The sequence below is a fragment of the Hippocampus bargibanti genome, linkage group LG01, assembly GCF_051943395.1.
Source record: "Hippocampus bargibanti isolate YZ-2025 linkage group LG01, ASM5194339v1, whole genome shotgun sequence".
NCBI lineage: Eukaryota > Metazoa > Chordata > Actinopteri > Syngnathiformes > Syngnathidae > Hippocampus > Hippocampus bargibanti.
The window spans coordinates 9059617-9084820 of NC_142734.1; the positions used below are offsets into that span (position 1 = coordinate 9059617).

At 41.5% G+C, this 25204-nt stretch overlaps 1 protein-coding gene and 1 long non-coding RNA gene across 3 annotated transcripts; one reads left to right on the top strand and one right to left on the bottom strand.

Annotated features, from left to right (window-relative positions):
• Positions 1 to 10757: 10757 nt before the first annotated feature.
• On the bottom strand, positions 10758 to 21718 carry LOC148902997 (sodium- and chloride-dependent GABA transporter 1-like). Of its 2 annotated transcripts, XM_088994642.1 has the most exons (15): positions 21580 to 21718; positions 20262 to 20584; positions 20006 to 20137; positions 19779 to 19879; positions 19105 to 19214; positions 18732 to 18864; positions 15387 to 15521; positions 15207 to 15310; positions 14848 to 14972; positions 14606 to 14718; positions 13867 to 13998; positions 13682 to 13784; positions 13367 to 13467; positions 13083 to 13250; positions 10758 to 13019 (listed from the first exon to the last, which is right to left on the bottom strand). In XM_088994642.1, the coding sequence occupies exons 1-15, from the start codon at positions 21681 to 21683 to the stop codon at positions 12588 to 12590; spliced, it is 2316 nt and encodes a 771-aa protein (XP_088850768.1). In that variant the 5' UTR covers positions 21684 to 21718; the 3' UTR covers positions 10758 to 12587. The 2 variants fall into 2 exon arrangements, with proteins under 2 accessions (XP_088850768.1, XP_088850760.1); XM_088994634.1 differs by having other exon boundaries at positions 14606 to 14972.
• Positions 20518 to 22125, top strand: LOC148902998 (uncharacterized). Its single transcript, XR_016114729.1, has 2 exons — positions 20518 to 20658; positions 21709 to 22125. It is a non-coding gene; the product is annotated as an uncharacterized LOC148902998 (long non-coding RNA).
• The last annotated feature ends 3079 nt before the right edge of the window (positions 22126 to 25204 follow it).

Genomic DNA, 25204 nt, shown 5'->3' on the forward strand with positions numbered 1-25204 from the left:
TTGCCCTCTTGCGGTGCATGGCGGCCAGCAGGAGCATGACATCTTGATGACCGCTTTACAACAGTCACAAGAGCTAGCGATTCTGAGATGTGGTCAAGACACAGTTCGCTCGATGTTCTCTTCATGGTTACATAAAAGACAAGAGCCAATGACGGTACTCCAACATAGAATCACTTTGCATGTGCTTCTGAGTTCGAATTAATCCAATTGGATAAAGGCATAATTGTACTATACGCTCAATAGGGAATTGTTCCCTTGTACATACTGGCTGATATCATAGACAAATGGATGATGGAACACGGCTGTTCCCGCAATTCTTAATTTGTTGTGCCCGAATAGAATGCACCCTTATCCGCAGAATCCCAGAGCACTCGACATCTGGGGAATTTGCATGATTGCCTGTAGATTATTTGAACATTATCTATCCTCCCTCCTTGCTGTCTTTCTTCAGTGGCTCTCTGCTGTGATGATGCACACACATCCTTGGGCTAAAGAATCTAAAATAGATCATACAAGCAACTGGAGTAGATGCAGAGGGAGAGGAAGTGGCTCACGGGCAGACTTGAGTCAGGCTGGCAAGATCATGCACCCTGAGCTGACAGCCTAACATGCCAGATTACAGAGTACGCAGTCTCCAAAATGTAGCCCCAGCCTCACAGTTGGCTGCAAATGTTCAGAACCACGATCGATTTGCCAACATATTCCTTTTCAATGTGGATCATGGGGGTCGCTAACACAAAAAATGGACCTGATGACCATCTTGAACCCAACACATTGTAGATCATTCTTTGTGTCACGTGGACTGCTGGCAATGGCATAACCTTTGTGGAGGAAAGACAAGATGCGGTCACTGTGGATCACAGTCTCCCACGGAACAGAAGCAGACCCTGTCAGGCCACCTCAACATCAGCTTTCAGCTGCACACCACCACCAACTCACTACTGATCGCTCTTTTCCCCTCACATCCTCCCTCCACCAGCTCAGACAGCTCCTTCCTGATGAGTCCTTCTTGCGGCACCCCCCACGAACCCCCCCATGCACACGTTACATGAATGTAACGTTTCTCATTTATGCTGAACGCTGCCTCAGCTGCCACATTGACCTCTTTACTTGCGCTCATTTGGACCACTGTTTGGCCGTATGGCGCGGCACACTCGCCTGTGTTCCCCATTGATAGATTTGGCTGGGATTCCAGTTGGATTGCATTTATAATTGACTGATTTGTCAATGATTGATTTTTAGGGCCATCTGGAGCACAACAACATGCAGCCAATGTTTCCCCATCCTTAATCTTTGTGTTTCAGACTAAATGAAATATGCACAGTTTTAAGAATGAAATGATACAGGAGCTTAGGGACATTTCATAAAAAAGTTCTTTGAAAAAAGGTTTCAAAATAATCAGAACACATTATGATTCCAGTATTGACCAAGTTTTGCGTTGAGTTTTCATGATTGTGGAACTCTTGACTGTCTAGCTGATTAATATAATGTTTTTGTTTTTGTCATGTAATTTCTTAACATAACACATGATTTATTCATTCTTATATACTAGGTGTTGTTTTCTTGTTCGGCCCACGAATACCCAAATTCTGCGTGCATTGGACGGTCATTGAAATGCATCGCAAGAAAAAAAAATACAATTAAATTTCCTACAAATTGATGAAAATGTTCAATACATGATTAACCAAACAACCCAACTCTGGTCCTTTCCTTGAAATAAATAAATAAAACAAATAAACTACAATATTTAATAATTATATTTATTGGCCAAGTATGTAAAACACAGAAGTAATTTGTCTCATTATAAAAAGACAAGACAAATAAGTATGGACGACACTAATAATAATAATAATAATAATAATAATAATAATAATTTATAGATTTTAATAATAATAATAATTTAATTTCTAAGCGCCTTTCAAAACTCTTAAGGACACTTTACAGTCACGGGATAAGAACTTTTTTTTGTGTGTGTGTGCGGGTGAGCAGCAGCAGCCATTCGCGCCGGCGTTCACTCGACCCGGAAGTAACACAGCAGCAAAGTTATGAGAGGAAGAGGAAAGGAAAGAAAGAAGTAGAAAAACAAAATACACGAGCTGCTGGAAAGGCAGCCACTCTTGCAACACCATCTTGAAGTAAAAAAAAAACTAAATAACAAATATGAAAACACAAAGACACAGAGATTCATTCATTCTTCAGCACTTGCTGTACCCTCTTTGTAACATGAAGCAGTTCTAGATGAAAGAGGAGACGATCAAAGCAGTGGATCAGAGACGTCATGGTGGAATGTGCACATCTACTACAAGCTAAATATTGAAAGCAAACACGGAGCTGTAGCATCCATTGACGAAAAGAGATTGTCTCACATCTCCTGTCCCACGTAAATCCGCTTCAATTCCAAGCTGCGACGGCTGTGCGCTGACGCTCCTTTCTTCTTATCGTGGGCTCCTCAAGCCATGTATTCATCCAGCCGCAGACTGTCCAACAGCACCGACCTTTTCGCTGAACAAAGTGGGGCTGTGAAGATGCTCCCCATGACAGGTGCAAAAAAAAGCACAATGGCCCCAAAGCTGTCCAGCGATGTCAGTCAAAAGGCATCGACATTCCTCACATTCAAAAACAGTGCTGGAATATTCATACTGCCGAAGAAGCGCAACCGCTCAGCACAGTCTCCTCCTTGATGAATGTCGAGGCCAAAAATGCTGAAAAACAATCTGTAATAATAAAGGTTAATCTAATCTAATTCTTTAATGCAAGTCATACTTCTCAGGAACAACTGTGAAACAATGTGCGAAGTATTCAAGTTGACAGTGGTTTAAGTGAGTACATAGAGCTACAATGATTATAACGGGATGCTGTTCCACGGGGTTGTGCAAAATTGGAAAGAGGCGCTATACAGTTATATTTGGGTTACTGTTTAGAGTGTTAATGTCTAGGAAGAAGAAGCTTTTTAAACTTCTGCTGGATTTGGTGCACATGGATCGGTAGCGCCTGCCTTAGGGGAGTCGCTGGAAAAGGTGGTGGGCAGGCTGCGGAGGGTCCAGCATGGCAGCATGGAACAAGTCTCGAGTGAACGGCATTGTGTTTGCTGTGATGTCTTATTTTGCTGCTCCAATCAACGACGCCGTATGGCTCACGCGGCAAATTATGACGTTCCAACAGAGCATGTTATTTGCATTAAAATGAAAAATATCACCTGAATTGATCCAGTCGACAAGAACTTTGTAAAGTCTAACCAAAACCTCTGATTGGGATTTAACATCAGATGGACCATGATTTTATTCACCAAGATGATTGTGCAAATGAATCACAACTTTTTGAAATATAATTTAACATGATTATTTCATGCACGACACGATCCATCGGATAGATCTGGTGGGCCATTGCCCCACTTGGCCCTCATCCCAAATATTCACTGATGGAGATGAACAAGAACTAAATGTTGGCATCGTCACTCAGGGCCATTTTCATGTCTCATTATGAGGTCCGTTAAGGCCAACATTATCTCTGCTTGATTGAGCCGCTTTAATAAGGAAAGTGACCCTACACCACTTTGAGCCGCAATATTTTCCTCTCCCACATGCAATCTGCTGCTGCCGTCTGTGGTCATATCTCCTTCTCCTTGCCAGTCTTGAACAAGCACGCACACACACACATGCATACACATTCCCTTTCCATTTACCATAGTTCCCCATAACCCATTACAGCACCCCCCCTCCACTCTCTGTGTGTTAAGCAGGCACACAGTCAGCCATGTGTGCACCCAAGACGTTACATAACACTCCCTTTCCTGCACTCCAGATCAAAAAGAACAATCGAGCACAGGATTGTTCCTTGCTAACCTTCCTTCTCTTTTCCCACGCCATTGTCGCATCACATCCAGGTGACCGAAGCTGGAAAAGTGAGCTGTTTGAAAGCAAAATGTAACTAAGTGAGAATGATCATCGTTTCAGAGTAGAAAATTTGATGCCTCAAGCGCAGGGATCTTAAACTTGACTTTTTGACATAGTTGCCATCAGTTACACTTACATACAGATGGATGGAAACGCAGTCTGCCCAGGAAACGAGTAGGTGGCGAGCAGCGGCTGATTATAAGAAATGAATTCCCCCTTGTGAGGAAAGTGACAAAAATATTTCATTAATCTCAACTTTGATATTTCATCTTTGATGTGTGTGCCTCTCTTGAAACCTTTTTTTAAATAACTAATGCAATCATGACGAAATACATAGATTTTTTCCCTCCATGGGGTTTCCGCTCAGCATTTTTCAAGAGACATAGAGAGAGAGAAAGAGAGAGATAGAGAGAGAAAGGGCACAACTGAAAGCTTTTTTGGGGGGCAAAAACAAAGGTCTCTATTAAGTGGGAGACATTGTGACAGAGAGGAGGGACGAAGAGGGTTAAAAAGAGGAGAATAGTATCAAATGCTGTCAAAGGGGCCGTGGCCTATCTACTGCAGACTGAGGATTGAAATAATGAGTTTGTGCTGGAGGAAAATTCAACTCCAATGTCAAATGCACAGTGGAACACCAAAGGGTAGACATGACAAAACAGCCTTTGTTGTGTCCAAAGTTTATAATAGCTGCAATGGGCAAAAAAAGATTTGAATGATATCAAATAAACTTACTGCTCTTATTCAACTTGTCAGTCACTATCACCTCATCTTATCTTGTATTTGCTGCACAAACGGCGAAACAAACAGGCCATCACAGGGGAGATTTCTTTGAATCTCTTGAGTGGGCCCCACTACTATCGCTGTTCAACCCTGACTTCATAGGCCCAAGGCGATCAAGTGGCTGCAGGATCAGTTGTGCACATTGGGGTGAGAACAGGTGAACGAGGAGTGAAAAGCAGCTCACAGCGGTGCCACACAAGCAAAATGAGGCTGCAGCATCAAATTCATTAGGGTGCGGGGGGTTCAGAGGTGTCACAGTAGCTTTGTTTCTTATGCCGTTATCACACCTGACAGTGTCTGGTTTGGGATCCTGCGGTGCATGCGCCATACTCGAGCGGCTGGTCATCTGTGAGGCAGAGTGATAGGGTGTGATGTGTCACACGCTACGTTAACCTGCCCTTGGATGTGTATGACAGTTTGCAGGAACTTTCGGAGCACAGATTTGTCCCCTGCAAAAAGTCTGAAATCAAAAGGAAGTTTTTATTGGAGGCCCGTCGTGCTCCTGTCATCTTGATCGTTTAGTCAGGTGATAATTACAGCAAATTTAGTTAAGTCTTTCCTATTCTTGGCCTTGTGTCTTTCTGATTTTGTGGTGACTTGTGAAGGATTATGATTTTATTCACATTGATAGTGTATTTTGTTTATTTTGTTTTTCTACTTTCATTCCTTTCATCACTTTGCTGCTGTGAAATGTAAATTTCTCCACTGTGAGACTAATAAAGGCATATCTAATCCATTTTGATTGGAGACAGATAGTTTCATACTAGCAAACTGAAAATGTCCAGTTTGTTTTACCTTCACCACACAATGGTGAGCCTTGTGCTTTATCAACAGCTGCATGAAATAAACCTTGAACAGAGTGAAAAACGACGGCTGATAAAAGTGATGAAATTAGTGAAAAATGGCACTGATAAAAACCCTGGATAGAGTGAAAAACAATCCCTGACAAGGAGATAATCACTGGCAGAGAAACGAAATCTTGCTCTTTGCCGCGAAAGACAACTCCTGCCTGGTCAGGAAATTCTAACGAACGGGGAAAAGGACGGACTTTGCTTTGATGACACGTATTGTATTCATTAACATTCATGATAGTCTTGAATACTGGGCGCTCGGTTTGGCTGTTGTCGTCTTCTCGTGGTGCCTCATTGAAACAATACGAGATTGTCTCCATTGGGACCCAGGTGACCCAGATGCATCTGTATTAGATTTAATGTTCGGGAATAAAAACTTAGTGAATTGAAACTACAGCATTCTGGTCATCTCATCTGAATACTGGTATGTTTCATATCTGAGAGAATTGAAACTGAGAGAATTGAAACTTAACTAATTCACTTTTGATCTGTTTAAAAAAATACCCAAATCACTTCACGTGACATACCCAACAGCCAATAGACAACATCCATTGATGATGATGATGACGATGACGATGGGGAAAAATTGCATTGTGTCACTCCTTTGACCTTTCGCTCTTGGCTGAGGTCTGCACCAGTTCTGGTATGTATTTAGTACATATTTAATCCTTTTTGATCCTTCCTGTCTATTAGACACCACAGTGTCTTTCGGTTTCTTCCCTGTCAACTCCCAGGAAGGGGGACAGTTAAGCCTGTTGTGGCACTCCCCGGCCTTGCTCACTCATTAGTGAACCTGGCTCCCAAACTTCCCTGATAGATTAGAATAGAAAGCATGCACCACATCATAGCTATGATTCACAGCAGCGCCTGGAGTCTGACTCTCCCCTGGGGGTCCTCAGCCCTCTTAATCATCACATGCACGTGTATGTGTGTGTGTGTGTGTGTGTGTGTGTGTGTGTGTGTGTGTGTGTGTGTGTGTGTGTGTGTGTGTGTGTGTGTGTGTGTGTGTGTGTGTGTGTGTGTGTGTGTGTGTGTGTGTGTGTGTGTGTGTGTGTGTGTGTGTGTGTGTGTGTGTGTGTGTGTGTGTGTGTGTGTGTGTGTGTGTGTGTGTGTGTGTGTGCGTGCGTGTGTGTGTGTGTGTGTGTGTGTGTGTGTGTGTGTGTGTGTGTGTGTGTGTGTGTGCATCGTTCAAGGAAGGGAGTGAGCCAGACGCAGAAATGACTGAGCTTGTTTGCATATGACACCGCTCCTGTGTGTGTTGTTGAAAGTTGCCCTCATTTTCTCAGTGTTGGTCAAGTTGCTCCTTGAGCCTCTCCTGTTTACGAGAGCACCAGGATAAATAAATAAATAAATAAATAAATAAATACACTAATCATTTGGATTCACTTAATTTGGACATATGAATCTGTCCAACATGATTCAAAAATGTTTACAATGGGATGTTGTGTGATTATTTGTATAGAAGGCTTTAGAAATACATAACAGATAAGGTATGATGGTGAAATAAAGCCCCCCAGCTAAGTAGTGCAATGTACGAGCTCTTGAACGAGCTCGTGAATGCCCCACTTGTTCTCAAAATGACATTACACCGACAGGAATTATGTCACTGGCTAAAACAGCATATTTGAGTGATCTTGTTTTGTTAAAAAGTGAACTGTAGAAGCAGCAAGTGTGTCAGGCTATCAGCAATAAAGTCTGCAGTCATTTACATCTAATAGACTGGCCTGAAAAGTAATCCATCAGCTCTCACCAATGCTACTCAACGCTGGGACCTGAAACCCTTCATATTATTTGAACAAAATGTATATTCACATTGGAAACGGTGCCTGATTAGCATGTATGCACAGAGGCTTTGCATGCTTGACATACCCTCAGCCTCTCTGCTGCAAATAGCCACGCACACCACATCCTCTGATTATGTTGATATGGAGATTCATGCATCTGCAAAGATTATTTATTCACTTATGTATTTGCTTGGAATTCCCACGTGAGCGTACCTCAGACACAGGTCTTGGCCAAATTGAACGCATGAGAGCAAAAACGTCACAAACAATCACATACAATCTCCACTAAGATATGTGCAGGCTCAGTGACCCACAACATGCCGCCAATAAAGCATTAAAATAAAAAAGAATGGAGAAATGGCTAGCATCGGGGCAAACACAGAGAGGTATAAACTGGAAATGATTATCAGTCTCACTCTTTTAAAGTTTGCAGCAGAACGAGTTTCTCTTGCTCTAAGTGAGCTAAAGGATTAATCACTGCAGCCTGTGCGACTTCATAAGCGGCGCTGTTCTGTCATCCTTTCATAAAAGCATCATGGATCACCAGTTTGCTTCTCCAGTGTCCTCTCTCACGGCCACACTGCAAGCACTTTTTCAATTTAAAAATAGGCTTGCAGCAGAGTGCCAAGAAAGCTCAAACAATGTCCCCACACTGGGATCTGTATGCAAAATAGACCTGAGCAGCCCAGTGAGAAAACACCAAGTGACGTTGATAAACGGATGTCAATTAACACGTTATTGTACACTGATAACGCCCACCAACCACAGACAGTTAATGGTGATGAATAGTTTCTAGTGAGAATCATTGGATGAAAAAGATTTGTCATTGATAAATACACCCCCCTGCGCCCCAACATTTTAAGCTTACTCACTGAGAACGGTGATACAAACTGAATGGCAAGAAAAATAAAAATAAAGTTGTTGATTATATTTGTGCTGACTGAAGTTTATTCAATCAGACTTTATATATATATATATATATATATATATATATATATATATATATATATATATATATATATATATATATATATATATATATATATATATATGATGCCTGACATGAGCTTCCATGTTGTGGAGAGACAGGTTATTGGCCGTTCAGGATTGTTCACCCTTCGGTTAGCCATACTGGGTGAGTCCCATCCATCAGCAACTGGTTCATTTGTGCTGCTAGGCGCTCGTGGAGTGCTGTGAGTTTCTTTAGCCAGTCGGTGTGCCGTCCAATAATAATAATAATAATAATAATAACAATAATAATAATAATAATAATAATAATAATAATAATAATAATAATAATAATAATGATAATGTGTTTAGCCCTCAACCCGGCTCATGTTTCCTTTTTTTATATATGAACGCTCCAACGTGTGATCACCCCACCTTCTTTCACACATAATACAATGATCGTATATATTGGATGTAAAAGCCGTGAAAAGAAGACATGTGAAGCCCTATTGAACTGTCAGCATTTTCTTTTGAGTTTTGGTGTAAATAATAGTCATCATTTGGTAATCATAATAATTGTAATCATGTGACGGACAACTACCTTGATACACAAAAAGTAATATGTAAAGTGACAAAATAAGCCTACTAAGGGAAAATTTTCTGATAAAACTATGTGTCAGATTTAATTAAAAGGCAGATTAAAAAGAAAAGTTTGCACTTAAAAAAATGCACATGAGCAGCTGCATTTATATCTTCAGTAAGGGAGGAATATACAGTATCTGAGAGTATAGCATAGAGTATAGAGTATTTGCTCAGTCGACTAATCACAATACAATACAATACATATTGATTTATATAGCACATTAACAACAGCTGAAGCTGTAACAAAGCGCTTAACATGGACAACTATCATACACAGGAAATAAAGCAGTCACAAATATAGTAGAAAGCACCAAGGAATAAAACTCCACACCTGCTGAGTCAAATGCCAAAGAGTACATGAGTTTTGAGGCGAGTTTTAAAGATAGGCAACGAGGGATCACGAACAATAGTAGTCGACTAATCGGGTGTTGGGTTATCGCACCGGCAAGCAACTGCTTATATACACGTATACCCGTCATTAGCTGACACCATGTTTGCCTCACAGTCATACGGCAAACAATTCAGAGGATACCTGACCAGCTGCTCGGAGACAGTTAGGATACACTTCAGCACCTTTTTAACCATTATGAGGATCAACAGATCAGATAATGCATTTATATATTGATTCCATCTTGTATTCTTTAAATGAATACAAATGAATAAGAAAGGCAATTAAGATCGTCATACATGAATCATTTAGTAGTGCCTCTTCCTTGGTGTTCTTTCCGTCCAGGCTTTTTTCTGAATGTATTTTTTTCAGTTTGTCGGTGGTACATGCCATGCAGTTTTTGACAGTCCATCTCATGTTGACCCTGGAGGCCATCATCTTGATGTATTCTTGCAGACCTATTGTTTTTTCATTGATAGTGCCTATGGTGCTCCCTCCACAGATATATACAGAGGTAACCATTGTCATCATCACACTTTCATCTTCACTTACAGTGTTGTAAATAACGGTAGCCAGAAATATAAATCAATTTGTGTATCCCGACCAAAATTGTCTTCAACCAGCTTCAAGCTAATCCTGACCTTGTCAAAGAAGATGAGCTATAAATGTGGTGCATTTGGCACATCGGTTCTGGAGTATCTGATTGGAGAAGAATAACAACACTGCGAAGAATGGTGCCAAATAAACTATACATCATCTGATGGTCTGGATTAGCTGCCATTAGGGGCTTTATTGGAACCCAGGTCAACTCAAAGTCATCTTTCCATCCTTTCAGCTCCCAGACATACATACACACACAATTTGCCACAAGCAACTGAGGGGGACATCTCATTCTTTGATTCGTGGCGAGTCATTGTAGTGGTGTCAGCTGGTAGCATCGCTTTTATCGCACTGGAAACTAATGGCAACGGTGGGGGAGAAGACTTAAACGCACGCATGTACATACACACGTGCACATAAGCTCACAGGGTGGGCGGGGGTTGTGGGTGGTTGTGAGCTCACCAGGGCCGGGGGGCAAGCGCTGTTGTGGTGGTGATGTTTTTCTTGTTGGCCTGGAACTCTCACTGGAGCATACATATTTCTCCTTTTGATATGTATTTATATATGTATTTAATACGGTATTTCTTCTTTTAGCATTACCTCATTTACCCCCGTGCTTCAAGTTAAGCTTGATCCAATTTTCAAACCAAATATTCTTGTTCACACAAAAAAAAAGACCCATACACAAGGTATTTCATTTCCATTTAGCGGCGTATTGTGATTTTATTTTTCCCACATATCCTCAAATGTTGAGTGGAAATATTTTAAACATCACGAAATGGAACAATAGCCAATTACTTCAGGATTCAGCAGTTGATCTGACTTCCTGATAAAAGTGTTCATAAATCATGGGACTGCTACGTAGCACACATTGTCTTTATATTTTCTATAACTCTTTATTTTTTCATTCTTTTTCTTTTTGTAGAACATAAACAATCGTGCTTTATCATTTGACACCATTTAAATACATATCATGTGTATATAATGATTTACATTAGGCAGTGAGACAGTTAAAAATATACAAAACAATAGTGTTTTACGAGACATAGTTTCTGTTTTTAATATAATCAGCATCTTCATTGTCATTTCGTCCTTTCATATATTTCTGTCGGATAATGTGCTTTAGCTTCTGTGACCAAAATATTATTGCAGAAAACAGCAACTCCTTTTTTTTCTTAACATTTAGACATTAACTTCCAATGTATTACAGACATTCACAGGTACATGTTTACACGGTACGGATTTACAACAAAGTTCCAGAGAAAACTGTGAGTAACTTTACAAATAAATGAAATTTCACAGGACATGAACTGTAGCCATATCACATTTCCACTTTGTTGTTTAGCATTTACTTTCCCACCACGACACTTTTCTCACAGTAGCTGCCGCAGAAGCTAACTAGCATTGTGCTAAACACGCTATGGTAAACGTCTGATCAAATTAAAGCTTTGTGCTTTTCACAAATAAAGCAAAGACACAGCAGAAACAAAAAGAGAAGCAGACCACTTGCTTACTGGCCTACATATGTATTGCTGAATACATATATTTATCAAACTATAATTGATCAATGCACATACTGAAAAGTCATGACTCAAACACAGGTTCTTGTGCTAGCATATGATGTGGTCTTTTTGTTGTTGTTGTTGTCGTCGTTTTCCTTGCGCCCAGTCATGGAAACAGTCCATGGCTTGCTTGAAATTGATGTTTTGGCTTAAGGCCATCTTTTTTTTTTTGTCAGGAATTTCAGTCAATTTTTACTGATGTTCCTGAGGAAAGCCTGCAAATCGTAAGCAGCACTGACTGTCAGGATTAAGGAATAGTCTATATTTGTAAATCACTTTCTAGAGCCCTGTGCTTTCCCCTGTTCTTTTTTGTTCTGTTCTTATGATTTTTTGTAACTCTTCATACCCTGTGCTTCTGCCTACCGGATGCTCAAATGGCATAGTTTGCCTATTGTCTGCATGTCTGCCTATTGATTTGGTCCTCCGTCACATCAACAACATAGAGTATAAAACCTCCTAAAAATAATTCTAAAAATGTTTCCATCACACAAAAGTTTTTTTGTTGTTGTTTTTTTTACTGAAAAAAGGAAAGGGAAAAATAACAGTCTCTCTCACACAAAACATGACTGGATTGCTCCAGCTGACTTCTAAACATGGACTTCTTATTGGCATTGTGCTTTCTGACGAGCTTCTCAACTTCGCTCTTGTCTTCAGTTTGCCTTGTAGAGTGCAACGTTTTGAAAAAGAGACAACTGTGTGAGATTTAGTAAACATCCACGATAAAATTGACACTGCCCTTGCTGCAGTCAGCAATGTCAATTTTGTTCACTATTTCATCTACTATATTCACACGGCTATTTACTCGATTCATGAAGATATTCAACATATTTCTAATCTATATCTCAATTTTTTTCTCACAGTATTACACAGTATGTTTATTTTAATTCTTTTTTTTGTGTGTGTGTCTTCAGATTTATGGTTGTACTGATGCACACGAACAGTCTTTGATATTTTCGGAATGCAAACCAACAACAGGACATCGTTGGCTTCAACATGTAAGAAAATGCAATGGTTGGAAAATCTACTGTAATTCGATCAGGTATTGCCCTCGGAGGTAGGTGAATCAATTAAAATCTTGGAAGTAAGTCCTTTATAATGTTCTCTTTTGTCTACGTGCTCCAAGAGGGTTTCTTTGTTGTCTACACATTGGCCTCGGCAGTGGTCAGGTTAGAGGCCATACTTGCTGGGTTCCGGGGGTTCACAGGCTCCGTAGGATTCGCTGGATTTGGGAGAGGGATTGTTGGACTGACTGTTGTTGTCGGAGGGTTGGCCGGACTGGCCGTGGCGGTTGTGGTGATGGTGGTCACGATGATGGGACTCGTTGCGGGGCTCGCAGGGCTAACCGCAGCAGCCGGAGGGTTAGCTGGCGGTGGAGCCAGGATCGCAGGCGCTTCGGGGCTGGTCGCGTTGACGGGAGCTGCGTTGGCGGGGACTGGATTGGTTGGGCTGGAGGGGTTTGCTGGATTAGTGGGGCTGGGTATGTTGGCGGTGTTTGTTTCCACCTGCTGCTCAGGTCCGTTTTCCTGCCGTCGCCTGACAACCGCTGGAGGCTGAAGCATGATCCGAAGTCGCTGGCAGAGAAATGCGCAGGGGTTACAAACGGTTGTGCTCTGCAAATTCTCAAATGCTCATACCTCTTTGTAGGTGCCCTTGAGGCCAAGGTACATATAAATCATGTAGCCCGGTATAAGAACCATAGAAGACAGTGCCATGAGCCAGCCCACTCCCTGACCCCAGCCTGGGAACACGTAGTCTCCCATGGTGAGAGGAACCATTTGTACGGCGCTGAACAAGAACACACCCTGTGGGAGACAGGAGTCACTTTATGCATCATGACACCGATGGCTCGTGGCGGCGAGAGGCTAATAATGACTTTTCACGTTTCATTTTTCACTTCAAGTGTGCTGATCTCACGCACAGCGACAATGAGAGGGGTGAACACCACCCAGCACATCTTCCACCACACGCAAGGCTTGTAACCGATCATCTCCTCAATGTTGTCATAGAACTTGTTCACACCTACAAGACAGATGAAGGGAGCGTGAAAAATCCATTCCAATTTGCAATAGGCTTGCCGTGCATAATGATGAGGATGGTGAGGAAACGAATGAGCGCTCGCGACCTTGCCGGTTAACATTTCTTTCCCCTTTTTTAAGTGTCCTCCACCTGAGTACGTTGCAAAATAAACGCGCGAGCAATGCCCTGGTTCTCGTGACACAAGAGTGATACACACCGTAGCACCAGGATATGGAGATGCATTCAAAGAAGACCAAGAAGAGCAGACACATTCCACTGGCAGAATAGTAGTCAAACAGTTTGAACACGTAAATCCCTCCCTGGTGGCAGAAAAAATTGAGTTGTGCCATGTCAGCATGATATCACACAATAAGAGTTTGGGGGGGTGGGTGCCTGCTGTACCTGCGTGATGTTTGAAAGGCCTATCACATAAGACACCAGGCAGACGACAGCGATGAAGATCTCTCGTCTGCCTCGAAGCGCTCTGGGAAATTCATCTACTAAAGCAGTAATGAAGCCCTCCACAGTGCAGAACTGAAGGACGAGAACAGCAGGCACAGAGATAAATATGAAAGGCTATTACGTACCACTGTTAAATCTTGCTGTGTGTTTGCGCTTCATTGCTTATTGTGTTTTTGGGCTCTCTCTGTTTATTAGGTGCCATTTCAGGGCACGTACTTAAATTGTTAAATGTTCAGTATTCTGTTTTCTGAGATTGACTTATGTGGTGTTCTGGGTAAATGAGGATGACAATAACAGAGAACATATAAGTGTCACAAAATGGCTGGCATTTTCTGAATGATCCACTGATATATCGTGGGGTCCATATTTGGAAAAAAAGATTTTATAACACCGATGGTCATAGTGCGACTGCTTATTTTGCCCGTATTTGAACGGTGACAACACAAACTGTGAAGAAAAAGAAAGTACATGAATTGCAGGCAGTGAACCCTGCAGTCACACAGAGGTGATAAAGTTGCATTGAAAAACCTTGTCAGCTCGAGTCAAAACTGGGTTCTAAACGTGCACATGAAGCAAATTGCATTCTTATCATGCAGCACGCGGCTGCTGCCGTGTGCTATGCAACCGCATTGGGCTATTTAGGTCAGCCCAGGAGCAGATCGTGAGTGAGCCCATTTACCTGGCTGTCGATCCCCAGCATGAGCAGCATGGAGAAGAACAGAATAGCCCACAGTGGAGACACAGGCAACTGGGTTACAGCCTCTGGATAGGCCAGAAAAGCTAAGCCGGGACCTGCAGTGCAAATAGCAAAAATCGCATCCGGTCCAATTTCATCCAAAAAGTGACAATGAAAACGTGTAAACAGGAAAGCAGCGTTGGTGGTGGAGTTTCCCCACACACAGATAGAATTGTGGCTATTACCTGAAGCCGCTACATCTGCAATGTTCTTCTTGGTCACGTGCGCCATGAAGCCAACGATGGAGAAGATTACAAAGCCAGCAAACATGCTAGTGCATGAGTTGATGAAGCACACAATTATAGAGTCTCTAGGGAAAGCAAGTGGGGAACATTTACCTTTTGCATTTGGAAACAGCACATAGTGGAGAGTCGCTAATTTCTAAATCATCAAAAGCAATGCTGACATGCTGCTTGGCAAAAAACATGGTGGCAGCCTTGTTTTATTTTCTCTGAGTGGACAGAGACCAAGAACAAGACTCCGATATTGTTCTTACATGCCAACGCCGTCCCATACCTGTTGTTGACATTTCCCACTGTCTCACCTGTAAACATTGTTATTGAATGGGTTGTAGCTTCCAAGAGCTATTAATGAGCCCAATCCCAATCCGTAGGAAAAAAAGATTTGGGTTGCGGCATCCAGCCATACCTGACGGGAAGAGCACAAATATTGACATGCATCAGTCATGGGTGCGAATGTAATTTTTTTGGACGGGTTTAATTACCTCCGATTCTTTGAGCTTTTCAAAATCTGGGGTGATGTAGAACAGAATTCCCTCTCTTGCCCCAGGCAGAGTGACTCCACGGATGAAGAGGATGAAGAGCATAAAGTAGGGATACGTAGCAGAGAAGTAAACCACCTGCAATGTGGGCAGCAGCAATCAGCGAGGCCCCGCTAATGGATACATTGCAAATTGGCCTCATCCCGATAGCATCATTTATACGGCGGTTCCAAATGTGGGAAGGACAGTAGGAATGAAGTGATGGTTAAGATTTCTGCCAATTGAGATAAACTTATTATAATGAAAGATCGGCAGATCGCAGAACATCTGTGGATTCAGTCTCACTCGATTTAGGCCACAGATGTCAAAGTCAAGGCCCGGGGGCCAAATCTGAATCGCCACATCATTTTATTCGGCCCGCGAAGGCAAATCAAACTTGTTAAATTTCTTGATACTTTCTAAAATCTGAACCAAAATTTCAAATTGTCCTATGTAAACTTCAATAACAGTCATTATTTCTTACTTCAAATTTGAAAACTACCGGTAGTTATTGTTTAATTTGTTGTGCGTTTTGTATGGAATATGTGGAGGGGATCAATCATTCTCATGGCTTCTCCAAATACATAATGGCCCCCGAGAGGAAACCATAACTACGATGTGGCCCATGGCAAAAATATAGAAGAACGCAGGTGACATAAACGTAGCCTGCATTTTGGAAGTGGGGAGGCACAGTGGTGTCTTCCTTATCATTTTAAAAGTGTGGGTATCCAGCAAACTGTTCAGTCATAAGCATATGATGTAACAGCCTCTTTCAGTGAGTTAACTGCTAGTGTACTTGGTGGCCAAAGAACTAAATCACCACCCTGTCGACCTGAAGTTGAAGTAAAATACACTGAGAGCAAAGCATAAGTACTATAGCCACATAATTAAATATCCATCTGCAACACTGAACAGAAAAAAATCAACAAACAACATTCTTGTCAGCAAGCTTATTGGACACAAAATGACCATCAAAATCATTATTTTCAGCCTTGCAAACATGAATAGTTCCTGAATTTCCTTTGACCAGCATTAAAAGGGACATACAGTTATGCACATAGATTTACATCGCTATCATATTCTGTGCACTTTTCCACCCGAGTCAACGGCACTGGCACTGGTTTTATTTTCAGGGTGGGAGAGGTTGAAATTGGTGTATTTCAAATCTTTTCTGTGACAAACTGAACATTAAATTATTTATTTCTCATGACCTGATTGTTATATCTTTTTTGTTTCATTTAATATGAACACATATAATACTAAATAGCCAAACAAAAAACAACAATAGTAATAATAATATTAAGAAGAAGAAGAAGAAGAAGAAGTGGAAGAAGAAGAGGAAGCAGAAGAAGCAGAACAAGAGGAAGAAGAAGAAGAAGAAGAGGACGGAGAAGAAGCAGGAGAAGAAGAAGAAGCGGAGGAAAAAGTAGAAAAAGAAGAAGCAGAAGAAGTAGAAGAAGAAGCAGAAGAAGAAGCGGAAGAACAAGCAGAAGAAGCAGAAGAAGAAGAGGAACAACAACAACAAGCAGAAGAAGAAGAAGCGCAAGAACAAGCAGAAGAAGCGGAAGAAGAAGCGGAAGAAGAAGCAGAAGAAGAAGCAGAAGAAGCAGAAGAAGAAGAAGCAGAAGAACAAGCAGAAGAAGCGCAACAAGAAGAAGCAGAAGAAGAAGAAGAAGAAAGGGAAGAATGGATAAATATCATGTTATGCAGAGGTCTTCTCAGGGTAAGATCAGAGCATTGTCATCAAATAGTGAGTATAGTTTTGCTTGTTTGAATGTTGCTATGCTGATGACCATTTTGTGTTTTGGAGCCTTTTACTGAGCATCTTCATCTTTATTAAATTCATAGAGTTGCTTGTTCTGTAGCCACAAGTGGACAAAAGCCAGTGTCTTCTTGTGCCTGTCTCAAGCCCAGATAAATACAGAGGGTTGTGTCAGGAAGGGCATCCGATGTAAAAGCTTGGCCAAAACAAACATGCTAATCAAACCTCTAAAGCTGGAGGACACTGATTTGCTGTGGCGACCCCTTGTAGGGAAAAGCCAAAAGGAAAAGAAGAAGATGCAGAGGTCTACTCAGGACCATTTGATTGAAAAATTAGTATTTATAGTCACGGTGGAGGGTTAAGGGTGTCCAAAATGTTTTCGTTTTCTTAGGAGAGGTGTCATCGAAAATAAGTCAGAAGCACTTGTCCACCATAAATTACTGTTGTTAGCAAGTAAGCTAACATAGAACGAGTCGCAATACTCTTCAGCCATTCTCCAATTGACCTGCAAACAGTACTCTCTTCATGGTTCATTCAAGGTCACAAATGTTTGCCAAACGGTCATCAGATGTTTGCCAACATTATGTCTGTTTTTTTCTTTAATGCGCCATGAACAGTAGAGGCCTCAATGATTGTGCACAAATGAAAGCACCATTTTTGTACTTTACTCAACATTTTTTTCAGCAGTCATCAATTCGATCTGTGCGATTGATTACTGTTCAGTATGCATTCAAGGACTGCTTGGAAAAACGTTACATTTTAAGTCCTATTGTAATTTTCTGTAATGTTTGTGTGTTTGGAGGTTGTGGAGAGTAGTTGTTGGTGGACAAATCCCTTCATAGTCTCACTTCAAAGTCAAAAGTGACAAGAAATGGAGCTACAAAGCCAGGCAACAGTGGTCGTGACTCTACACAAAATGCCCACTTTGATGTCAGAGAGAGTTTTTGCCATCACTTGGAAAGAACCACTTAATCTGTTAATTCTTCCCCCAGTTAATTATGTGCTGTAAATGTCCACTCCTCCTCTTAGTGCCTCCAGAAGACCAAACGGCCAGCCGGCCAGCAAAGCTGCTGAAGCTTCACTGAGCACGTCTCCTTTTTTCCATGTGCACTCATGACAGCATGCGAGTTATTTATTTGCCAAACGTGCAGAGGAAATATGATGTTTTGTGACCAAGTCTAAATTTATTGGCCATGGCCACGTGACAATGGCTTTGCATGCCCGCGAGGGGAGCCGAAGTGCTTTGAGAGAAAGTACACGACAAACCCAGATTGCGGCCAATGGCTGTTTGTTGCTCTGCCTATCATGGATCCACACGCACTGCTAATGGTGTCAGGAGGCTTTCGAATGACAGGAGCCACTGTAAGGCACACTGAGAGTCTGAGCACCACTGCTTGATGTCACTAACATTGGAATCCAGATTGACAATGCAGACTGAGTCGTTAATCCTGCATGAGGCTCTATTAGACTGATTAATAATGCATTCTGGTCCCATATATCTCCCGATTGGAACTCATGCGAAAGCTCTTGATATGCCAATGTCTTACCTTCCCTGTCCAGCTGACCCCTTTCCAGATACAGAAGTAGACAAGGACCCAAGCGATGGCCAGCGTGATTGCGAGTGGCACCCGAATCTGGCCTGGTTTTTCCAAGCCATCGGTCATTTCATGCACATTGCGCCTATAAATCAAAGCAAGTGACACTACGACTGTTAGATTGCCTTTGTTTTTTTTTTCTTTAAAAATATCAGTGCCCAAATCAGTCGTCGACAACCACTATCCAGCCTGTTTCGGGTGACTCGCTCATCCAACGCAGCGGATGATGAGCTCATTGAACAGGCAGCATAGTGGTTCTCAATGACCAGACCCGATCAAAGGGATTCATAGGGGACTACAAGACAATGGTATGATGGTATCTTACTCCCAAAATTCCACCACTGCACTGGTGAGATTAGTGGTGTCTGCAATGGAGTAATTTGTGTAGCACTTTTCTGTGTTCCACAGATTGTTGCATGAACTCCACGGTAGTTCCTGGAAACAAATCAGACAAAAAACAGCCCAATCATGCTCGAGCTTAACTCATTCACTGCCATTCACAAATGTATTTGGGAATTGAAAATATGACGTAGAGCGCTATTCCCGATTTTTTTTTTATGCTTGGGTGCCGATAAAGCGCTGGCCATGGCCTCTGGCAATGTTTTTTCCTTTCCAGAAGGGGCAACATTTCCTTTTTTTTCCATGTTAGCACTTTGTTCCAGCTTCAGCTGATGTTAAAGCGCTATAGAAACCAATATGTATGTATTGCATTGTATTTTGGACAGCAGCCCTCATTTCAAGCTCATATAACTCCAGACCCATATAATTTAGCAATTAAACATTTTTCTGATATAAGAAGAATGTAAGATTTCTAACGCTGCATTGAATGTTTAAATAGTTCGAAAACTCAATATCCTGTGGGTCCTGGAATTCAAGTGACAATGACAAAAACCCTGGCCCCAGGAGTGGACACATTTTTGCACGTCTGGCGATGAATGAGTTTAACAAAAATTATTTGATGAGTTATTGCTATCCTTTATATTTAGTTAATGTACTTACAGCAGTAAAAGAGTTGTACAGATAATAAATAGCCCAGGAAATAATTACAATGTAGTATATGTTAAGCCAGAAGGAAAGGACAGCAGCTGCAAGGCCCACACCTGTTGCACACACACAAATATACACAGATGAATATGCCATTTCAGCTATCAGTGGGTGAGTTCTTCTTTAGATCAATTGGACCATAAACATGTTTCTTTGCAAATGTTTCAAGAAAGGAGGTGTACCTTTAAACATAGGGGCCAATTTCCAAACACCAAGCCCCCCGATTGAGGTGTATTGACCCAGGGAGCATTCCAGAAGGAACAAGGGCATCCCAGCAAAAATCAGAGTCAAAAAATAGGGAATCAAGAAGGCCCCTGGATGGAGATGGAAACGCGCATCAAGTCAGACAGACACGAACATAACAATCACCTGCGTGTCAAAGGGAGTAAAATCATAAGGCAGAAGTTTTTTTTAGCGCAAGAAAAAAGGATTGTTTACCTCCGCCGTTTTTGCCACAAAGATATGGAAACCTCCACACGTTTCCCAATCCGATTGCATAACCCACGCACGACAGGAGAAAATCAAATTTCCCTCCCCACGTTTCTCTATCTGGCAACTCCTTTTTCTTATTTTCGGCCTTGAAGTCCAGCGACTTGGGCTTGTCATTATTGGCGGCCACCTCGTTTAGTTCCGTCACTTGGCCATCCGTTTTGGTGCCGTTGGTCGCCATGTCTCTGGCTTTGGCACAGGCCCTGGCAGTCGGACGGGAGGCTTCAGCACCGGTCCACGTAGACAACAGCTTCGCGGTTTGCGCACCAAACCTTTGGAGCGAGCGTGCAGAGGGAGAAAAGAAGCCCGCGTACACACGGAATCGTCAGTCGCCGTCAACCTGCAGGTATGGTAAATAGAGCAGTTGGTCCCATTTTTCAGCCGATTCGAGGCGATACAGCGTGTGCACGTTATCCACCGCATTCATTTAAACCACGTTTGGCGCAAAAAAAAACACACCTAAACCAATTACAACTGCATTGTCTTGAAGTGAGTAGACATGAAATATCGAGATGTGAATTAGGACATTATAAATAGATCAATTTAGATCAGAATCGAATACTTGAAAAAAGTCATCTCGGAGTCAACGCAGATTGCGCGTAGACAAGCGGCAGTCAATACCCGTATTTTTTTCAGGAGACGAAGTCGGGCAACATATTCACCAAACGAACAAACCAATTAAAATACAATAATTAAACTAAAACGAGGTTGGGAAAAATGGACGAATCACTGCAAGGTCAAGACGTGCGGCAGCAAATCTCCTTTGAGCCTATGGGGATGATAAAACAAGAGGTGTCCTCCTATCACACCTGCAGATTCTTCTTGCAAAAGTGTGCACGCAGAGAGGTCTCGCACCGGCTGTGATACACCTCACACCGCGGAGACAAAGGGATGTCCAATGCGTAAAAGCCTTACGCAAATGTCCAATCGGTCCACCTCGTCAGTAGCAAAACACGCACATTAAACTCGCCGCACATTGGGCACGATTATCTCCGCGCATTTACACTTAAAACGACGTGATATTACTGCTCATATTATTCTTTATTCGTTTTTTGTGGGTAGCGAGAAAGCGCACAGCCCTCACACGCACGGGCGCACAAACACGCCCGCGCACACACAGGCACAACACACTAATAAACGCATTTCATGTGCATTCGCTCCCCTGCCGCAAAACAATAAGATTCATGCATTGATGCATTTGTGCTTTCCAAACACGCGCGCGAGCACGCGCCAAGACGGTACCAGCACCTGGCGTGTATATACTCACAGTGGACGTGGCGTGAATGTGGAGGATGCGCAGCCTGCCCCGAATCTGCGTAGATACCTCCTCCTGTGTATGAAGTTGTAAACTCCCAATATGTCTTGGAACATCAATCGGGTTTTCTTCCATTAAAAGCCTTAAAGGGACCATGCAGCGTCCAAGGGGTCCAAAGCGCAAGAGCTGTCCTGCCGGGGAGCGGTGCTGAAAAGACCAAGAGGAGGAAGGAAAAGAAGAGGATGCAGAAGAAAAAGAAGAACAGGCGGAATCAACGCGGCCAGCGACTGTCTAACATCAACAAGCGGAGAATCAACTCCCATCACACAGCCTCAATGTCATCTCAAAGTCGACCCCCCTCCCTTCCTCCTCGTCTTCATCTATAGGCTGCACTGACGTCAAACTTGCACCCTTTTGTATTTTTCATATTGTTGTACTCCTCGATTCAATCACAACATGTAACGCTCTTTTGAGCGTTTTGTTCTCAACAACATGGTCAGTAAATACGAAGACGTCCATATTACACGGCTCCCATCCTCATTAAAAGTGTTTGCTTTATTTCCCTTTAGACTCATTTTACAATGAATGGCCCATGCATGTGTCACAAAATATGAATGCGGCACCCCTTTCAGCATAAAGATACATTTTACAGCTTGAAAAAAGAGAGACTCAAGGGGGAACACAAACCTCAATATTTGGACTGGGTGAGCAGTCGGCGGCGGTCTGCAGATTGAGATGAAAGCAGACGGTCAATAAAAGGAGGGAACGCAATAACGCCCCCAGAAATGAGGTGATGATGAAAAATAGTCTCGAAAGAAGATATCTAAAATATTGTAATATTTTGGCTGTTTACCCAGAAAGTTGATCATGCTGAGCATTTAAAATGTGACCTAAACAATCAGCATGTGCCATCTGTTGTGGCATACAAAAACACATTTGCTGTGTTTTGTAATCTGCCTCCATTTTTATAGTTTAGTTTCTGTCACACTTGTTGCCTGCTTGCACCGCGACACCGATTTCACGCCCAAAATAAAAAGCCCCACCCTTGAAAATAAAACAAAATTAAAAAGACCTGATTTGAATTTGACTGACTTGCAAAGGTCTTGGCAGAAAGATGAAAAGTGTTGACTGCATCACAAGCTGATGGGGAGCACCAGATGGTGAAAGCAATGAGGGGTGAACTAACCTACTAAATGATAGCACATGAAACACAGCATTTAAAACCCCATCTGGGGTGGCCGGCGGCCCCGTCGCCCTGTGGTGTGAAACATGAGACATGTTAACACCTGCTGATGATGTGCATGGTCATGTCCGATAGGCTGGTGACATGTGACCTCTTCACCCTGCGGCCTATTTGCTCCCCTTTCCACACCAGCCGCTGCTTCTCTCCACCAAGCTGGAAATTGGCTTTCCGTGGGTACGCTGGATTTAAGCCTCATTAGGCCCCGATGACTTGTTATATTATATTTTGCCTTTTGGGGAGCACAGTCATTCAATCTTAAGCACTTTCTGCACCATCTTTGTTGTATGAATCATTTCTAGATGAAAGAGCAGAGGATCAAAGTCTACTTTTCACCAGTGCATCAGAGACGTCATGGTGAAATGTGCATGTCTACTACAAGCCAACTGTTAAACGCAAACACAAAGCTGTAGCATCCATTGATAAAAAGAGATTGTTTTACATCTCCTGTCCCATGCAAATGTATCAGCACTCTGCGCTGATGATCCTTTCTTCCCATCGTGGGCTCCTCAAGCCATGCATCCATCCAGCCGCAGACTATCCAACATCACTGATCTTTCCGCTGAATAAAGCGGAGCTGTGAAAATACTGCCCATTACAGCAAAAAAGCACAATCGCCCCAAAGCTGTCCAGCGATGACAGTCAAATGGCACTAACATTTCTCCCAAATCAAAAACAATGTTGGCCTATTTGTGCTTCCGGAAAGGCACAATCGTTCAGCAGAGTCTCCTCCTTGATGAGCATTGTGGCCAAAAATTCTGAAAAACTATCCATATCTATTTCACACGACGCATGACAACTCAAGGTAACAAAATAAAACACAAAAACAACACAAAAACAAAAAAAGAGCAAGGCTGGTGAGAGCACTTGCTGACGGCTGCCTCCTCGGTCGCCATCTTGGATTTCAATAAGACTCTCATTCAAGGTTTGAACGTGTGCAACTATGCAGAGACAGTAAAAGTTTGCATGGAGCTGAATGAAAATGCAAGAGGCTCAATTGAATGTCACATCTTTTTAAAAGGTCAATTTGGACTTCACAGATAAAGTGCAAAAATAGTCTTCAATGTGCAGTATGTTTCAGTCGTTCAGTTTAAGTAATTGAATACATACGATGTTTTAAAGCTCAATGAATAATTGTTTTATTAATTTCAATAATTAAAATCAATCAATTAATTAATTAATTTCAATAGCAATCAAAATAACTGTGATGATTATTTTTCCATTGATTGACTGGTGACTCATTCACAGTGCACGAGCCAAATCGACCAGCTACCCATGACATTTGTGACCAGCGGCCAATACTGAATATGCAGCATACTGATGGATGTACCTTCACTGCAAGACCTTACATTTGGTAACTTTTGAAGTTTTGTGTATTCATGTCGAAGCCAATAAAAGAGCTGTGATAATATATATATACAGTAAAGTTTCGTTATATCGATATTCTCGGGATTCGGAAAAAATATCGATATAATGGACTATCGATATATCCGATCCTGCGGCATATAAATTTTCTCCTTGCGTTCATAGAAATAGTATCGTAATAAGCAGTACTATCGATATAACCAATATTGATATAACGAGACTTTACTGTATATATATATACAGTAAAGTCTCGTTATATCGATATCGGATATATCGATAGTCCCGGTTATATCGATACTATTTCTATGCACGCACTGAGAAAATTACATGCAAACAGGGTCGGATATATCGATAGTCCCGGTTATATCGATATTTTTTCGGACTCCCTTGAATATCGATATAACGAGACTTTACTCGATATAACGAGACTTTACTGTATATATATATATATATATATATATATATATATATATATGCATCAGAGTCTCGTTATATAGTTATATACTTTACTCGATATAACGAGACTTTACTGTGTATATATATATATATATATATATATATATATATATATATATATATATATATATATATATATATATATATATATATATATATATATATATATATATATATATATATATATATATATATATATATATATATATATATATATATATATATATATATATATATATATATATATATATATATATACAGTAAAGTCTCGTTATATCGATATTTAAGGGAGTCAGAAAAAATATCGATATAACCGGGACTATCGATATATCCGACCCTGTTTGCATGTAATTTTCTCCGTGCGTGCATAGAAATAGTATCGATATAACCGGGACTATCGATATATCCGATATCGATATAACGAGACTTTACTGTATATATATAATTTTTTGGGGGAATAATATTGCTCAGTTTTAATGGACGGTGCCAAATACATTGATTTTACATGTTCATTATGCTGGTAGTTGTTTGTAGACGTAAACTGCTGTACTGCACATTATATTTCATATCACATTT